The 19351-nt window shown below is 37.6% G+C and overlaps 1 protein-coding gene across 1 annotated transcript in view; it reads right to left on the bottom strand.

Annotated features, from left to right (window-relative positions):
* Positions 1–14649: 14649 nt before the first annotated feature.
* The window catches only part of LOC129238386 (E3 SUMO-protein ligase ZBED1-like), a 69849-nt gene continuing 65147 nt past the window's right edge, over positions 14650–19351 (bottom strand). The window contains exon 3 of the mRNA XM_054873410.1: positions 14650–14742. Coding sequence (XP_054729385.1) covers positions 14650–14742 — 93 coding nt within the window. The remainder of the gene's footprint in view (positions 14743–19351) is intronic.

The following is a 19351-nucleotide window of genomic DNA, read 5'->3' as shown; positions in this document are numbered from 1 at the left end:
ATTCACATGTTCACTGGAATTATGCTAAGAGAATTTTAAAATATTTGTTAAAAACAAAGCATTATTGTTTAAGATATTCTAAAGAGAGAACAGAACTAGAGGGGTATGCAGATGCAGACTGGGCTAGTGATAGCATTGATAGACGTTCTTATACTGGCATCTGTTTTACTAAATCTGGATCTGCCATTTCTTGGGAGAGCAAAAAACAAAGGACAGTTGCTCTCAGTAGCTGTGAAGCAGAGTATATGGCTTTGTCAGAGGCTTGTCGAGAGGCCATATATTTAAGAAATTTAGAATATGAATTAACAGGTTGTTTCAACATGATAATATTGTATAATGACAGCCAAAGTGCATTAAAACTGGCAAATAACCACACATCTCATAAACGATCAAAACATATTGAGGTAAGGTATAATTTTTTCAGGGATGTAATTAATAGCGGTCTAGTTTAAACTAAATATTTGCCAACTGCTAACATGCCTGCAGACTTATTAACTAAGGGATTGTCAGAAATAAAACACTATAAATTTATGCAAATTCTTTGTATTGTTCCATATTGATTTCTTTTTAACAGTATTTGTATTGTTTGTTATGTTTGTAATTTTGATATAGTGGGGGTGTTGAGAATGTATATCAAAATGTAAATTCCAACATCATCCAGTGCAAAATATTTGTATTAAAACTATTGATGTAGTTATCAAATCTAGCAGCCTTTCATGTACTTGTCAAAACCTGGAAATAAATTTTTAAGTCATTCGTTGTTCGTTGTAAATCGCTCCACGTGTGCTTTTCTTTCTTAAAAGTTTTGAACAACAACTGATTGGACGATGTGTGAATAAGTGTGAAATGAGCGTGCAGAATTCTGTTACCGAGTACCTGGTGACATTGCAGTCGAAGTTCCTTGCATAATTTTGTTCTTCACCATAGCTGATGGCCAAACCTGGTCACGATCGAGAATGATAGAAACGGGATTGCGCCAGAGTACAATTGGTGCGATTGCATGAGAGAGATGCACAATAAATTATACAAACAACAAATTAATAAATTGCACAAGAGCGACATCACATCACACACAGCGATTCTGATATGAGCTGATTGCTGTGGCGTCGCAGTGGTGCAATTGGTGACTAGTGTGACCAGATTAACATTTTCGTAACTTGTTTATTTTTTTTCGCGGAATTTTAGTAACATTTTTCTAGCAACTTTCACTTAAAATGTGATATTTATAATGGTATAAGATATAATTTTTTTTTTTAAATAAATTCAATATTTCACTTTGCTTATTTTAATATCTGGCCACCTTGTCGGCCATTGTGATTATTGTTGGTGATTATTCGTTGGTTATTTGTGACATTTCTTGGCTTTATTAACATTTTTTCGAAGTTTGTTCTGCTCCTTCGCCATTGAGCAGTCAAATCTCTCTCTCGCAACTGCAATGCTGCCTAATTTTGGGTATAAAAAGCACTAAAATGCCCATTTAAAGAAAAGAAAATAGGGTGGCTATTAAATACAAAAATTAAATTTAAAAAATTGCAATTGTATGCTTGACAAATTACCTTGACTGTGTGCGTTTCTTAAAATGAATGTTCTGTGGTTATGTACAATAGACTGTATTGAAAAATCAGATCAATATAAAAAATCCACCATTCCACCAATCCATTACCTCTTTCTTTTTTTAATCTCTTTCAAGAATAACCAGAAAACACTTTTTTGCTATATTTGAGGTTAAGCAACAAGATAAGGGACTCCTTTTTCAAAAAGGTCGTTAGCTGGTATTTTCTTTTTTGTTGTTTTTGTTACGAATACACGGCACTAATTAGTATTCAATAAATTCAGAGGTTTTTTTTTTATTTATAAAAAGGTTTGAAATGTTAGGAAGAAATTTTCTCAAATTTTCACTGAAATTTTCTCTTTTTAGCCTTTTTTTAAAATTATATAATTTTTTTTAACTTAAATAAAGAAGCCTTAAACTCTAAAATTTTCATATTTTATGAGTGAGTGCTAAGATGATTATGATTTTAATTTTCGCTGAAGTTCAAGCACCTCAAAGTTATATTTTCAAATTTTTTAAGTAGTTTTAAATTTTATTTTTTTTCCTCTTTTGTTATAGGTGCATAGGCAACTTTTATTAAATTTAATTATTCATGCGCAAATTAAGTCCATCCAGTCAAGAAACAAAGCCTTCATTAAATTTTGTTAATTTTTATTAAGGAACTCACAGTAACAAAAATCAACGAAAATTGAAGTATTTATTCAAAATGCTTAAATACATAAATACATAAAATTGGAAGGTAAATAAAGTTGTGACCCATAAATACCCTTTCAATTGTGCATTGAACAATAATGAATACTTCAAACTGAGGAAGTCAAGTGCACTCACAAACGAGTTGGCTAGAGAAATCGGCTAAAACGCTAACTACAACAAACATGCACGCAAACTTACAAACATACGCGTAAGGTGGATACGTAGATAGATAATAGAAAAAAAAACACAAATGTCAATTAGAAAATTCCGAATTTATGCGCAAATGACCAAAAGTGGCTACTTGAGTAGTAAAGAAATCTTGCTGGCAAATTACAGAATAGAGTAGAGGAGGCAACAAGATAAGACAAATGTAGACTTATTACAGGGTGGTCCAAATAGTAGTATCTTTTTAAATCAAAGCTTGTTTCGACATTGAGAGCACTTTACCGTTCGAAGTATGAAATGTATGGATGTAAGAATTCTTCCTGGAAAAAAATAAATTGTTTCACGATTGAACCACGTTGCAAAAAAATTCGTGAGACTGACTTGGCAGTTGATAAAATTTATCATACCGTCGGCGGGTTTTTTTATTAAAAAAAAAGTTTGTTTATTCACTTAAGCATGAATATTAATATGTAATTTATTTCGAGACAATAAATACTCTCAGTTTTTCGCAAAAAATGATTCAAAAACTAATTGTCAGCTCCTCCCCTCCATACGATTTACGCTCTTCATTTTTATGTTTCTCACTTATTTGAATATAAATTCCTGCAAAACATGTCATTTCGACTACGAGTTGGTTATAAGCCCAAGTGTTGAGTCCAATTTAGTATTACTTTAAAATACTTTAATGTTTTTCAACTCTTATTATTCGTTATAATTTTCTGTGAAAATAAGTAGGTTTTGTTTGAAATAATTGTGTATATATAGGTAATAGTTTGTAATAAATTGTGAGAGAAAAATTGTAATTTCGAAACTGAATCAGCAGACTTTCTTATTGAATTGGATACAGGACTTTGCCCGCAATATTTTTAAACCCGCAACATATTTAGGATTCTCCCCGCATCACCAAGTGTTAGCAGTGCTGCCCAGTACGCAAAAGAGTTCATGGGCTAACCCCAGTTACGTCGACCAATCAGCTCATTCCTTCAAAATCGATGAGAGTCCGCTAACGGTCTGATGTTGGCCACACCTCTGCATTCTCTGTATATATTTATTTTCTCACGATCGGTACTAATAATCAAAAAAAAAAAAAAAACACAAATCAAAAAAAATTAAAAACTCAAATTCATTCGACACTTCATGCAGAATCGACTTTTTTTTAATTTTTTTTTTTTTTGTTATTAGTACCGATCCTTTTTCAGTTTTAAGAAGCGTAGGCCAGGAGCGAATGTAAGAGCAAAAGGGTGACTCCAATGATTCCGTTCTGGCAGGCCAACCAGATAAGATCTTAGACTTTCTTTACTTTTTATGCTTCTTTCTTCACAAAATCTTTTGCTATTGAAAATTAGTTAGAAAATTGTTTGGCCACGATAATTATAATTTTGCTAATTTCAGCGTCGAAATAAAGTGAAAGAATTGGTAAACTTTTTAATTCGCCCATTTAATATTATAAAAAAATAAAAAGAAGAATAAAAAAATTGCTTTTGTACATTTTATTTTATCTTAAGAAGAAGTGAACGAATTTTGAGAAGTTTTTCGGTCACCTATTTAATCTTATATATTATAAATGCAGCATGCCACCTATTGACCTCATGGCGGAAAACCTGACAGGGAAGTCCGCGAGGAGGTTAATGGCTGCGGGGGTATTCACCTGCAGAACCTTCGGTCACAGCTCAATAGGAAAGTGGAGCTCAGGTGGCACGGACTACATGACTCCGTACTTTAATTGGGAGAGAAGGTTTCGCACTACAATTGAAGAGGAGGGATGGCACAAAGGCATGAAGCCTGGCCATAGAACTTTTCACATCTATACAGACGGCTCGAAAACTTCAGACGGAGTGGGAGCGGGTATTTACTGCTCAAAACTAGGAATAAGGCAGCCTAACAAACTGCCAGACAACAGCAGTATTTTCCAGGCGGAAGTTTTTGCTGTGGAGAAGGCCGCGGAGCTAGCCTACATTAGAACAAGAAAGAACTCAACAATTAATATATACGTGCACAGTCAAGCAGCAATAAGAGCAATAAGCTCATATTGTATTAAGTCCAAAAATGTTCGACGGAGCAGGGAGGCCAGAGAAAGGCTAGCCGGAAACAATAGGCTGCATATCTACTGGGTACCTGGTCACAAAGGCATTATGGGGAACGAAATACTAGATGAGATAGCAAAAAGTGCTGTGAGACTACCATTTGAACAAGAGAACGACATACCAAAACCGCTAAACACAATATATTTACAACGAAATGGACGACCACATGAAAAGGCAAGTGGACTAACCTGACCACATGCAAAACAGCAAAAGTCAAGTGTAGAACTAACGACAAAAAACTGACTCCATTCGTACTTACGCTCTCGCGAAAGGAATGCAGAACTATCATAGGTATGCTAACAGGCCACAATCTACTGGCTGCAAATGCGTACAAGATAGGGATTGCTAACACGGACAAATGCAGAAAATGCAGAGAGGATGTTGAGGAGACTTTAGAACACTTTCTGTGCGTTTGTCCGGCATTATTAAAAACGCGACTAAGATACCTGGGAGCCCCACTGTTTGAGGGTCTGGAAGACGTCTCAAAAGCGGAGCTCCCAGCCCTACTTAGATTCGCCAAAAGCGCTGACATCCTACATGATGTCTACTTTAGGTATTCATAGAGGTCGGTCCCCATCTGGTATCGCTAAGGACCAAAAGGTCTATGCGTGGCTTATTGAAAACCAGGCTAACCTAACCTTATATAAAAATACTAAAAAATAATTTTTGTGCATTTCATTTTATCCTTAACAAACATGTATTCGAATCACCCTTTATATGTAGACAAAGTTTGTGGTGCAAGTTTTGTGTTATTGTTGTTGTTGTGTAAGCGGTTAAAAGGCTTAACTGTCAATCTAATAGTTTGTGTATAATTATTTCATTATGTAAAGTTTTACCCCAGTAAATAAAGCGTTTGAGAGACCAAAATGTTTGGTTATATCCACTGGCAGTAATGAAAATGGCCAGTTGTTACTTTTGTGTGGAATTTTTACTTTGAATTGGCCTAAACAATGGGACTGAGTGCTTCGGTTACTTTATTTAATTATTATTTTTTCCTTCCTAGAGGCTGCCACCGAAGTACTTAAATCATAATTCAGCTAAAAGTTTCAGCATTTCATTTCAGCCTGTGTATGTTTCGTTTGTTTTTTTGTTTTCACGCGCATAATAACCCACTTGAAGCTCTAATCGGCATTCAAGCACACATTGTGGCGATTATCAACGCATCTATTATAGTTTTAATTATGTATTGAGTGTTGTCATTGAAACAGCTTAATTATAGTCGATTTTTTATTTGCCCATTTCAAAGCATTTTAATTTCTCACATTTCTTGACCGCAATTAAATTGTTTGGCTGTCTAGCGGAGTCAGTTTGATGCTGCAAAAAATGCTGGAAATAATGATGTGAAAATTCAACTGCTGTGTGTTTGTATTATGCAGGTTTGACATCTGTAATTGCCCAATTTTCTACGTGACATTTAAATATTTACTCGTTAAAAGTATGTAAACAAAAAATTAATATTAAGCACAAAAATTTAAATAAGGAAATAATTATCAGGCTAGGGAGACAATTTTGTAACGAATTGGAAGGTCTCAGTTCTGAAGAAATAGGAGGTATTCTAAAATGTTTGAAAAGCACACACTGGTTTTAGGAGAAATAGGGAAAGCTCCCCACGCGGCATCACAATGGGCTATGCGCCTGAGTGTGTCCCACAGGGCAACCGCTTCAACCTAACCTAATCTAGGGAGTAAAGCCACAAGTGCAAGTGCACGTCCGAAATACTCAATACATTTACAATATTTTACCAATCAACGCATATTTTCGAACTAGCAAAGCTATACCACCCTGCAGTACGGCGGGTAGCAATCGCTGCATTTTCATCGCTGAAATCAGATGTGAATCTGTGATCAGATTATGAATGCAAAACATGATTGGTAAGCGAACGCGGAAGGAGTAGGCGACTCCGAGATAGTAAAATAGAGGAAGATGAGAGCAGGGCGCCCTTTAATAATCTCGTCTCCCAAATAAAGGGGTTTCCAATAAGAGGTGTTGTTTGGATATTTAAAGAAAAATGCTATTTTTCAATATAAATGGTCGGATGTTTACTTCATTATAAAGAGAAACGACCACCACGACCACGCTTACAGCAGAATATCCTTTTCATGAAATTTTCCATAACCGAATGGCAAAGTGGCTGCGGGAATGATAAGCGTTTTGTAGAGTGCCAGTTAAGTCCTTCGAGAGAGAGCTCAACTTTTCAGTTGCGTACTGAGCCCAAAGTAACACCTGTTGGCAAGAGTTTGATCTCCAGGCAGACGTCATTTCTGTTATTAATACTGGTCCCAAGCTAGACAAAGATCTTAACAGCTTCGAATTGTTGGTTGTCAACACTGAAATATTGTCCAAGATGCGAAGACTCTCTGTGTGTTGACAATAGGTACTTTGTTTTACCCTTATTCACCGCAAGACCCATATTGTTCGCCTCTCTTTTTAAACTGGAGTATGCCGAGCATAAAGAGTGGTTGGTTTCGCCGATAATGTCGATGTCGTCGGCATATGCTAGTAGCATATGGTACTCTTATGAAACATAGGACCAGTGCGGTTCAGCGCGAACGATTTTTTCCAGATAGAGAATCGCTTTGTCTGAAACCTCGCTTGGTATCGAACGGTACGGAACGGTTACTTTCAATTCTGACGGCGCTTGGGGTAGTGCACAACGTCATCTTACACCGCCGTATTAGTTTTGCGGGGATACCAAACTTAGCATAGCGGCTTAGAGGTGATTTCTATCCGTGCTATCAAAGGCGGCTTTGAAATCGACGAAGAGGTGGTGTGTGACGAGTTGTTTTTCGGTGGGTTTTCTCCAGGATTTGGCGTATTGTGAAGATTTGGTATATGGTGGGCTTACCAGGTCTGAAGCTGCACTGATAGGGTCCAATCAGTTTGTTGACGACGGGCTTCATTCTCTCACACAATACGCTCGACAGAACCTTGTATGCGATGTTAAGCAGGCTCATCCCGCGGTAATTCGTATTGGACACAGCACACTCAGGTTCCATTCGTTTGGCATGCTCTCATCCGACCATATCCTGCAAAGGAGCTGATGCATGCGGTTTGTCAGCTCTATACCTCCAGCTTTGTATAGCTCGGCAAGAAGTCCGTCTGCGCCAACGGCTTTTTACTACACAATCAAAATACGTACAGTATGTTTGTCCAATATAAATAAATTGAACTAAGTTTTAATATCGAGAACTTATCGAGAGCTTGAGAACTTAAAATGATAATACGAAACAGAAATAACGTCGGATTGATTTTTTTTATTATAATCTAGTAGATAATTTTATCGCATTTATTTTTTGAATAGGATATGCGGCATATGCCCGTCGCGGCTACGGCGTTAAACGGGTTACATGGCCCATCCGATCACTCATGACACAATTGACTCAAAAAGCATTCGAACTAGTGCCGAGACTCACAGCATCATACTTCGGGGCCAATGTCTTGTAAGGGCACCCCCGAAATTAGAGAGCTGAGATTTTGTGAACCTCAGGAGATCCCTCGCACGCCTCCGATGTACCCGTGGCCAGAAAGATTTCGCGACCTTACAAGTTTGTGTACCTGCACAGCGTTCGCTGAGCTGACGTGAAGTCCACCTTTCTAGAAGCAGACCGCAGGTAGTCAACGGAATCACAATTCTCTCGTTTCGCGTGGTAACTATCTCACATGTCCCCTGTCTAGCCCGCTCATCTGCCTCGCAGTTTCTTGCAAGTTCGCTATGACCAGGTACCCAGATGAGCTTCATATCGAATAATTCGGATGCAATCGAAATGAAGTCAGATATCTCCTAGCCAGTTGCGAGTGCACCATTGGCTGTCGGAGAGGATATGTCAAACCCTACTGAACAGAAATGTCAACACAGTTTGCCATTCTCAGCTGTCAAACCACAGTTATCGATAACGATAGTTCTCATGAAGCTAAAAAAAAGCACCCCATATAAACTTATTACTACATAACTTAAAAAATCAGCAAAAAGAATATTGAAAAAAAATCCTTTAGGGCTGCGTTTAATATTTATTCTTAATACTAATATAGGGTGCGCCATGTAAAATTTGCTTTTTTAATCGGCTATAAAAAAAAAAAATAATCAATATTTTTTCAAACTTTTTTTTTATTTTGAATATTGAACATTGCCATTTATGAATAAAAAATAATATCGTTCAAAAGACTGCCGCGACTGGCTTTACAGTAGGCCATTCGATCAACCCAATTTTTAAGCACATTTTCGATTGTTTGGGCTGCAATTTCATGAATGGCAACTTCGATTTCGTGTTTTAAAGCATCAATCGTCTCTGGATGGTTCGCATAGCGTTTGTCCTTAACGGCTCCCCACAAAAAATAGTCCCACGGGCTTAAATCACAGCTCCGAGGCGGCCAATTGATATCCGAATTTCGGCTGATTATTCGGTTTTCAAAAACGGTAGCTAAAAGTTCGAGTGTAACTTTGGCAGTGTGACAAGTTGCACCGTCCTGTTGAAACCAAATGTCGTCCATGTCATCCTCTTCAATTTTTGGACACAAAAACTCGTTGAGCATGTCACGGTAACGCTCGCCATTTACTGTAACCGCGGAAGAAGAAGAAGACTCACCACTTTGGAAATAGGGTTTCAATATTTTCCAATTTTGTTCAAGCGTATAGCGTCCCATTTCGTAAATGTCAAACCTTTAAGTAAATTATAAACACATTTCTGTTGTCTATTTACATTGCGCACAAATACAAACAAAACTTTTTGACTTCCAGGAGCAAACTGCTTAAAATCCTTTACACTTCAACCGATAAATATATTTGCTGGTTGTAAGTAAATGATGCACAAATCATTTATCACCAGGTCGCTCATGCTCTGCAACGTCCCCAAAAAGCAGTACCTATTGCAACTAAGGCCCCGAAAAGGGCACCTGTGACCCCAATCCAAGCAGCTCGGATGCCTCAAAGTGGACGAATCCGACCCCGTCTGGTAAATTGTGAATTAAAATTGTGTACTTGTGAAATTGTATAATTTTTAGCTGTATGTAAGTCTAATTAGTTTCGCGCTTAATTTAGTAAAAAAAAATAATTGACTACGCTTATAAAAAGATGTACTTAAATGTGTTTACCGTTACTTCAAATTCGCAATTTCTACATTTTTGCTAATTATCCTTCTAATTGCCAATCAAAGATTTCCAACAACAGATGTCGCTGCTGTCCATTCAGATTATAGCTAATTATTTAATTTGCTCCACTACCCATATGGTGTGTGTCTCCGCTAAGCCGTGAGAAATCAAATAGCAGCATTGAAGTGAAATGGGAGAATAAGTTGGTGAATAAAAATTGGTGCATCACAAATGTGTCGAAAAGGATACCCAACTGAAGGGGTTAGGGGTAGACAGAGGCCCGAAAAAATGATGATTTTCAATCATTTTTTTTTGCTAGTCAATTGCTTTATTTTACAAAAATGAAAACATAGCATTAATACAACAGGTTTCGACTTGACTTTGGAAAAATTAAAAAAAAAAATGTTAATAATTGTAAAAGTTATCGCTGTTTGTGTGGAGCCCGTTTCTTCAGAAGTCCCTTGCGGTGATCATCACAAGTTCTTGGAGATTCATTTAAAATCAGTCGGGCAATAGAAATTAGTTTTATTAATAGACAATCTTGTGCCTAATCGAAGCTTTTTATCAAAACTAACAATATGGTGGGTTCAGGAAATACTTCTCAGATTTTTGAGAAAAAAACCGACAATTAATTGTTTAAAAAAATCAGAATTAAAAAAAAAAAGAAAATCCTACGATCAGGCACGAGTTTTTTATATTTTTCAAAAGCAGTATACATTTTACCGCTACGAAGCGGTTACAAGTTACAGTGATCACCAGTTAAAACGCACCAATAAAAACGCATTTAAAGTTTTTCTGCTGCTAGCTACTTGCTCTCAAACACTCCGGAGCGCCCGAGTGCTCTTTGCTAATTGCTGAATAATTCAAAAAGTATTTGTCGGATTCACTTCAAATTTTCACACAATATTTCTATGATATTATGCTTTAAGAAAATGCAAAAAATCCAATTTTCTGAAAAGTCTGACTACCGCTAACCCCTGAAAGTGAATTTATTTAAGTTTGAGGACAGTAAATCGTGACTAAAAATATAGAGAGGTGAGGCGTCATCTAATTTGAAGACAGCGAGTAGGCCGGCGTAGTCGAATGGATTGATGCGTGACTACCATTTGGAATTCAGAGAGAATCTCGGTAAAAAGCCAAAACGAAGGAAACGTTTTTTCTAATAGCGGTCACCCCTCGGCAGGCAATGGCAAACCATCCAACTGTATTTCTGCCATGAAAAAGCCCTCATAAAAAATATCTGCCGTTCACAGGAATAACATCAAGACGCATACAACAGCTTTAAGAGGAGGAGCTCGGCCAAACACCCAAAAAGGGTGTGCGTGCCAATTATATGTATATATGTAATCTTTACAAAAATACAGAAAGGAGGCGCGACTCCTAATTACATAGATTGTGAAGGCCCCCACCTCCTTTGAAATGGTTTTTTTTGGTGATTCTTTAAAGGCATGTAAAACCGAAACGAAAAAAGATTTTTTATTTTTATTTTGAGCATTTTATTTTTTGACCCATTGCTAAAATATAAAAATTTTGTATTTGGACATGCGAGGTTCGTTCAAAAAGTTGTGAGCCTTCAATTCATGGTCTTCCAAAAACAGGTATATCGGTGGCGACACGGATTCCGGAACTCACAGGTGTCTGAAATCACAAATACAAGAAGATTCTTGTTCAGTATGCATGTTGTTAGCGTGTGAAGTACGATCTTAAAAAAAAAAAAAAATTGACAAAATAGTGGACGTTCAAAAATGAAAAATCATTTTTTGATTCTGTTTTTACTTTAAAAGTCCCAAAAACTAAGAACTAAAATTTGTTTTTTCCAAATGATCCCAGTCACACGATAACTACATCAATTCTACGCCATTTAAATTTTATTTCATCAAAATCGGTTCAGTCGAACCGGCTATATGGGTGTCCATTGGACATGTAAAGACCATTTTTTGATGGCTGACAATTCTTTGAACGAACCTCGTATGGGAAAACAAATTTTTTTTTATTTTTTAGGAATAAATCAGGAAATAAAAAAATGAAACCAAAAATAAAAAAAGCGCGTGTACCGCTTAATGATGTGAAAATTCAATTGCTGCGTGTTTGTATTATGCAGGTTTGACATCTGTAATTGCCCAATTTTCTACGTGACATTTAAATATTTACTCGTTAAAAGTATGTAAACAAAAAATTAATATTAAGCACAAACATTTAAATAAGGAAATAATTATCAGGCTAGGGAGACAATTTTGTAACGAATTGGAAGGTCTCAGTTCTGAAGAAATAGGAGGTATTCTAAAATTTTTGAAAAGCACACTGGTTTTAGGAGAAATACGCATATATTTGAACTAGCAAAGCTATACCACCCTGCAATACGGCGGGTAGCAATCGCTGCATTTTCATCGCTGAAATCAGATGTGAATCTGTGATCAGATTATGAATGCAAAACATGATTGGTAAGCGAACGCGGAAGGAGTAGGCGACTCCGAGATAGTAAAATAGAGGAAGATGAGAGCAGGGCGCCCTTTAATAATCTCGTCTCCCAAATAAAGGGGTTTCCAATAAGAGGTGTTGTTTGGATATTTAAAGAAAAATGCTATTTTTCAATATAAATGGTCGGATGTTTACTTTATTATAAAGAGAAACGACCACCACCACCACGCTTACAGCAGAATATCCTTTTCATGAAATTTTCCGTAACCGAATTGCAAAGTGGCTGCCCTATGTCCTCGATAGCCTCACGAACTCCATCTTTGAGGTCTTGAATCGACCCTGGGCTGTTGGCGTAGACCTTCTCTTTCACTCGCTCGTCGGTGCCAGTTGGTAATCTCGAGTGAAGACATGTCCTGCAACACTTTGTCTTTCCAATGGAGATGCGATCTTCCTCTCCCACGTCTTCCTTTTTGGGGTGCCGGTGTCGTAAATTCGCCTTGCTGGAGCGTCTTCTTGCATACGGGTGACATTGCCAAGGTGTCGTAGCCGCTGTATTTTTAAACGCTTAACTATGTCCATGTCTCTATATAGCTCATAGCTCGCTGTTCCACCGTACGCGGCACTCCTCACTAACGCGGTACTCCGCACAATAATCTTACGTGGAATTTTTCTCTCGAAGGCTCCAAAAACTTTTTCATCCGCTCTTGACATCGTTCATGCTTCTGCGCCATATTCCGCTGCTTCCAGTTGCGTACTGAGCCCAAAGTAACACCTGTTGGCAAGAGTTTGATCTCCAGGCAGACGTCATTTCTGTTATTAATACTGGTCCCAAGGTAGACAAAGTTCTTCACAACTTCGAATTGTTGGTTGTCAACACTGAAATATTTTTTTTTGTTTGTGGAGGAGGGGAAGCATCAACAGCCTTTGGCCGATGCCGTGGTTTACATGTGTAATTCTTTGAACGAACCTCGTATGGGAAAACAATTTTTTTTTTATTTTTTAGGAATAAATCAGGAAATAAAAAAATGAAACCAAAAATAAAAAAAGCGCGTGTACCGTAGTACACATAACAGAAGTGAAACTTTCAAGGCAGACGAAGAAAGAGGGAGAGACCCGAGAGAGAATGAGAAAGAGAGAGAGAGAGAGAGAGAGAGAGAGAGAAAGAATATATATCTAAATAAATTCACAACATTTGCAGAGAATACAAATAGACAAAATTTACAAAAAAAGGAGAATGGTCGACCGGTGTAGGTAAACGCCGGTCACAAACTGTGGCAACAATGAGCACTACTCCGAACATTTATCACCAGCACAAACGCAGCGATTCCAGGACCGCAGCAACGGTATAGTGTATCTAAGATATATATAAGGTATAGCTCTCTCTCTCCTTTTCCTCTACGTTATATCTTTTTTCTCTCTCGCGGAACGAAAATGCCCAAAACGTTGCATTTTACTCTCCATTCTCTCGTCCACCGACGCCTAAGAAGTTTCACTTCAAAAATATTTTTCGTTTCCGTTTTACACCCTTTTAAAGAAACCTCCAAAAATTGAGGCGAAGGCCTTAGTCAAATGAAAGAACTTTAAAATTTTACTAGGATTGTCAGTAAGTTTGATGGTAAGGCAAGCATTATCGAACGCATGACGGTAAACATTTTCATTTGCCTAGCAGCTAACGGTACCTTTGTTTGTCTTTTTATGAATTTTAAATAATATTTAAAAAAGTTGAGATGGAGGTAAATGACCTAGCAATAAAGTAGAGTTAGAGACAGATTAGATGAGTATGAAAAAAAAATTGATCGGTATGCAATATTTGGGACCCTAATTCTATTTTCAATATTTTTTATTTATTTTTCATTTAGATAATCAGTCGCCTACGCCATTAAGCCCTTTTAATAAATGTCGTTCAAAATAAAGGGTTTTCCAATAACAGGTGTTATCTATCGTTATCGAGAGATGATTAACGATTTTTTATGGCCGGAATTGGATGGTATTGATCTGGACAATGTTTATTTTCAACAAGACGGCGCTATGTGCCACACAAGCAACGAAACCATTGATCTTTTACGGGAAAAGTTTCCAGGCCGTGTTATCTCTCGCAGAAGTGATCACAATTGTCCACCGAGATCTTGTGATTTAACGCCTTGTGACTTTTTTCTTTGGGGCCACGTGAAAGAGAAGATCTACGTGAACAGCCCAGGGTCGATTCAAAACCTCAAAGATGGAATTCGTGAGGCTATCGACGACATAGGGCAGCCGGCGGTTAACAGCAATGCGGTTATGAAAAATTTTATGAAAAGGGTACTCTGCTGTAAGCGTGGTCGTGGTGGTCATTTGCCTGATGTTATTTTCCACTATTAACGGCAAACCGTCCTCTTTATAATGAATTAAACATCCGATCATTTATATTAAAAAATAGCATTTTTCTTTGAATACCAAAAGAAACACCTCTTATTAGATAAGCCTATATTTGTTCATGCATAGTGCGCTTATTTCAACACATAAATGTTATTTATTTTTTAGTTTAATCATTAAGTGGAAAAGTAGCACTTAAAAGCGCCAACCGGAAGGCGCAGGCAGCTGCAGCTGCAACTCAGACTTCAGTTTTGCATTTGATTGCTGCTTTTATGTTTGTTTGATTTATAAATGATTTATTTACGTTATTACTTTCTTCCACAATCGATGATTACCATTACGCCGCCGCACCGTCGCCGCACCGCCACCGCCACCGCCATCGAACGCGCCATACTATGCGCCGCCCAATAAGTAAACAAATACAGGCCCATGTATATGTACGAGTATGCATGTGTGTGCATACATAATGAATCATTTCCTGCCCTGCGCCCAACAAACCTAACCGAAGCTGCCATATTTGTGCATTAATTTGTGCGTCAACTCCATTATTGCCCATCAGTCACCACATGAAAAATCACAGTTCACTTCTGCTTGAGTGGCATAAAGCGCGGCAATCTGACGCTGTGTGAGCCTGAGTGTCGAGTTGCTGCCACTTAGTGAACGCCTCAAACCTCGAACAGCTAAAGCTAAACACTGCAGTCGCGCAGTGTTGTGTTCAATTGGGTGATTACCGTACGTCGGAGTGCTGCTTCTACTTTTACTGATTAACACCGCCGCTTCCTCCTTTGTTGCTCTGTCACTCCTCCTACATCACCGCCTGCTCGCGCTGCACATCATCGGCAATTGTAGAAGTTTGTTTTTTACCCTCGTTGGATTTTATTTATTATGGCGTACAGCGAATTAAACTAGGCGGCAAACAGGGTTGATGCGTTAATTTATACACTTTTCAAAGAAATACGAAAAAAAAAACGTATAATTCGTAAAGTGTAGCGCAAATTAACTGGCACTACGTACTTCCTGCACACCCATTCATAGGCTTGTATGTTTACACATTAGCAGTTGATGACAATCATGCAGACGTTCACACTTTTCTGCGCGCCTTCCATTCACACGCTGCCCGCAAACACTCCTGCATATATGCGCTTTTGTCAAACAAATACGCATGGCGGCCATATTTGATTTGTGATTAATAAATAAACTAAAAAAAACGTGCCATGGTGGCAGCACTCAAAGCACCCCTGCTGTTATTGCAGTAGTGTTACCACTGTGGCTGCTGCTGCACCTTTCCCATACTTCGTCGCCGCCAATTACTGTCACTACTTTTGTTACTGTTTCATTTTGTAGCGAGAGCAACTTAGTGACAGCGTGTGGTAAAGTGGGCATACTCGCTGTTTGAGGTGGTGGTAATGGTGGTGGCTTTTTTAATCCGGAAATAAACTAATTTAGAATAGTTTTAAAGATCTCTCTCTTCTGCAATAGAATTGAGTGGTGTGAAAAAATGTGCGGTGACAACTCGGATCTCGCTTAAATTGCTCCAAACGCTGCTTCGACACGGCATCCACTTGAGCAAAAAATGTAATATACTTGTGCATATTCTTAGCAATACGACGATTGCTTACTACGAGGGGGGTTCAATAAGTCCCCGTGTTAAAGGCATTTCCAATAAGACGTGTTATTTTGTTAACAGATCAATGGTTTCGTTGCTTGTGTGGCACGTAGTGCCGCCTTGTTGAAACTAAACGTTGTCCAGATCAATACCATCCAATTCCGGCCATAAAAAAACGTTAATCATCTCTCGATAGCGCAATCCATGCACCGTAACTGTTGCTCCAGCTTCATTTTCGAAAAAGTAAGATCCAATAACTCCGCAGATCCGACAATTTTGCTTGTTGACGAAGCCACCGAGGTGGAAATGGCCTCATCACTCAAGATAACTTTCGATGGAATTCCGGATCATTTTCATAGATTTCAAAGACCCAATCAGCAAAGACACGACGTTGTTGATGATAGGCCGGCTTGAGTTCTTGTGTTAATTGGATTTAATAAGCCTTAAGACCCAAATCTTTATGCAAAATGCGGTGTAATGACGTTTGTGGAATGCCTAATTCCAAAGAACGACGAGGAATGGACAAACCTGGGTTTTCTTCAACACTTTCATCTACAACAGCAATATTATCGGCTACGGGCACGGGTTTTATTCTTCACATCACTAACTTGTCCCAACAGCTCGAATTTTTTCACCAATTTCTGTATTACGGGCCCACAAAGTGTTTCACGATGAGCCAAAAATGTTCGAGTTTTATGAACCGTCTCTGCCGCAATTTTGAATGCGTTGTTTAAGCGTGTATCGTTCCATTTTTATTAATGGCGTAGTTTCTACTAGTTAAATATCAAAAAATGACAGCTTAAAAAGTGACATCTACCGAAATAGCGGGCTATTCAAAATAACACCTGTTATTGGAAAATTCTTAGAAATGAAGACACTATTTTTTTTTTTCAAACAAATTTTTTTTATTTTTCAACGTAGTACCCCTTTAGAAAGATACATTTCTCCCTACGCTCCGGCCAATTTTTTAGCCCTCCGAAAATATTGTGTGTTTCAGAAAGTAATTTCGTGTTTTCCCGACACAGGATTTAATTGTATTTTTTCACAGCTAACTTTACACTTAAGTCGCATTACACTGTGCGACAGTGAAATTATACTTTTATTGAGACCTAGTACAACTTGTAGGTATAGTAAAACTAAGAAACATGGTATAGGAGAAATTTCCAATACACCCCCAAAATCTCATTTTATGGCCATAAAACCGTTTTTCAGTAGGTTGATGTGAACAATCCCTCCTAACTTCGCCAATTTCCATCCGATTTCGAATTTGTTTTTTTAGTTCGAAAGAACAAAAACAAGCCTTTTTGACAGTGTGTTGACATTTTTTCTGAAATGACAACTGACGAGACTGTAGACGGAAGTATTCGGTATTTTTTTATTTTTTCTCTATTTTTTCAACTTTGACATCATTTTTGCGATATTATCCGATATTGAGGATGTTTTTTAGTAGACTACTGTTATAGTGAATTTAATTCTGCGTCGAATGAGCTATATTTGACTGTAATTGAATTAAAATTCATAGAGTTGTGCGAGTTGTGCGAGTTTTAAGATTTTATTTTTTTTACTAATTTTAAAGCAAGTGTCAGTATAAACACATCATCAGTACGAAACAGTACAGGTTTAAAATTTTAAAAGATGTCGGGAAAAACTAATCTTCATTTCAAAAATGTTTGCTAGACCTGCTCCGTTTATAAGAGTCATCACTTGTTTTACGTTTCAAGGACCAGCAGTAATCAGCAAGCATGTTGATGGAGTTCTTCCCTTGAAAACGTTTTTCGATGACTCCTATCTCCTGGTGAAATCTTTCACCCTGTTCATCGCTCATCTGGCCCAGGTTTTCCGGGAAAAAATTCAAATGTGAGTGCAGAAAGTGTATCTTGATTTACATATTGCATTCCATTTTTTCGTACGCACTCAAAAACTCTTTGACGACTTCAACATAATCAGAGCTCTTTTTATTTCCAAGGAACTTCTCACACAATGATTTAAAACTTTCCCATGCCCGTCTTTCCACTGCACTGAGCTTACTCGTAAATTTCTCATCTCGCATGAGTTTTCGAATCTGAGGCCCGACAAGGATCCCTAAAATTGTGATGACTCTTATAAACGGAGCAGGTCTAGCAAACATTTTTGAAATTAAGATTAGTTTTTCCCGGCATCTTTTAAAATTTTAAACCTGTACTGTTTCGTACTGATGATGTGTTTATACTGACACTTGCTTTAAAATTAGTAAAAAAAATAAAATCTTAAAACTCGCACAACTCTATGAATTTTAATTCAATTACAGTCAAATATAGCTCATTCGACGCAGAATTAAATTCACTATAACAGTAGTCTACTAAAAAACATCCTCAATATCGGATAATATCGCAAAAATGATGTCAAAGTTGAAAAAATAGAGAAAAAATAAAAAAATTCCGAATACTTCCGTCTACAGTCTCGTCAGTTGTCATTTCAGAAAAAATGTCAACACACTGTCAAAAAGGCTTGTTTTTGTTCTTTCGAACTAAAAAAACAAATTCGAAATCGGATGGAAATTGGCGAAGTTAGGAGGGATTGTTCACATCAACCTACTGAAAAACGGTTTTATGGCCATAAAATGAGATTTTGGGGGTGTATTGAAAATTTCTCCTATACCATTTTTTTTAGTTTTTCTATAGCCACAAATCGTGCTAGGTCTCCATAAAAGTATATTTAATATTTTTTTTTTTGTCACACCGTGTTATCATTATATGTTTTGACAGCTGATATAGCAAGGCTTGTGTGTGAATAAGTTCAATTGATTTTACGTAGTAGTTTTTGATCGGTGCACTCTTAAATATGGAGAACAATAAGCAGCATTTTCGTCATATTTTACTTTTTTTTTACTATAAAAAAGCTAAAAATGCTGTTCAAGCCAGAAAGAAATTCACCGATGTCTATGGAGAAAATGTGTTGGCAGTACGCCAGTGCCAAAACTGGTTTGCAAAATTTCGATCCTACAATTTTGATGTCGAAGATGCACCACGTTCTGGAAGGCCGTTTGAAGCTGAGAAAGACGCGATGAAGACGCATTAATTGATGCAAACCGGCGAATAACAACACGTGAGATCGGTGAGAGGTTAAATTTAACGAATTCAACTGTTTATGATTACCTGAAAGGCCTGGGTTTGACCTCGGAGCTCGATAAATCCACACAAAGAACGAAATTAGTTTCCGAACAACCCAATAGGATTCGTCGAACTCTCCAAAATACCCCTTTGTCTCGGCGATGACTTTCTCGCATGCACTAAATTTTGTTCCCGCGCGCCATTTCTTCATGTTAGGGAACAAGAAAAAGACGCAGGGAGTCAGATCGGGTGAATATCGGGGGTGCGACAGCAATTCGTAACGCAATTCATGCAGTTTGGCGGTGAC

The sequence above is a fragment of the Anastrepha obliqua genome, chromosome 2 (genome assembly GCF_027943255.1).
Source record: "Anastrepha obliqua isolate idAnaObli1 chromosome 2, idAnaObli1_1.0, whole genome shotgun sequence".
Taxonomy (NCBI): domain Eukaryota; kingdom Metazoa; phylum Arthropoda; class Insecta; order Diptera; family Tephritidae; genus Anastrepha; species Anastrepha obliqua.
This window is presented reverse-complemented; position numbering and strand designations above follow the sequence as displayed.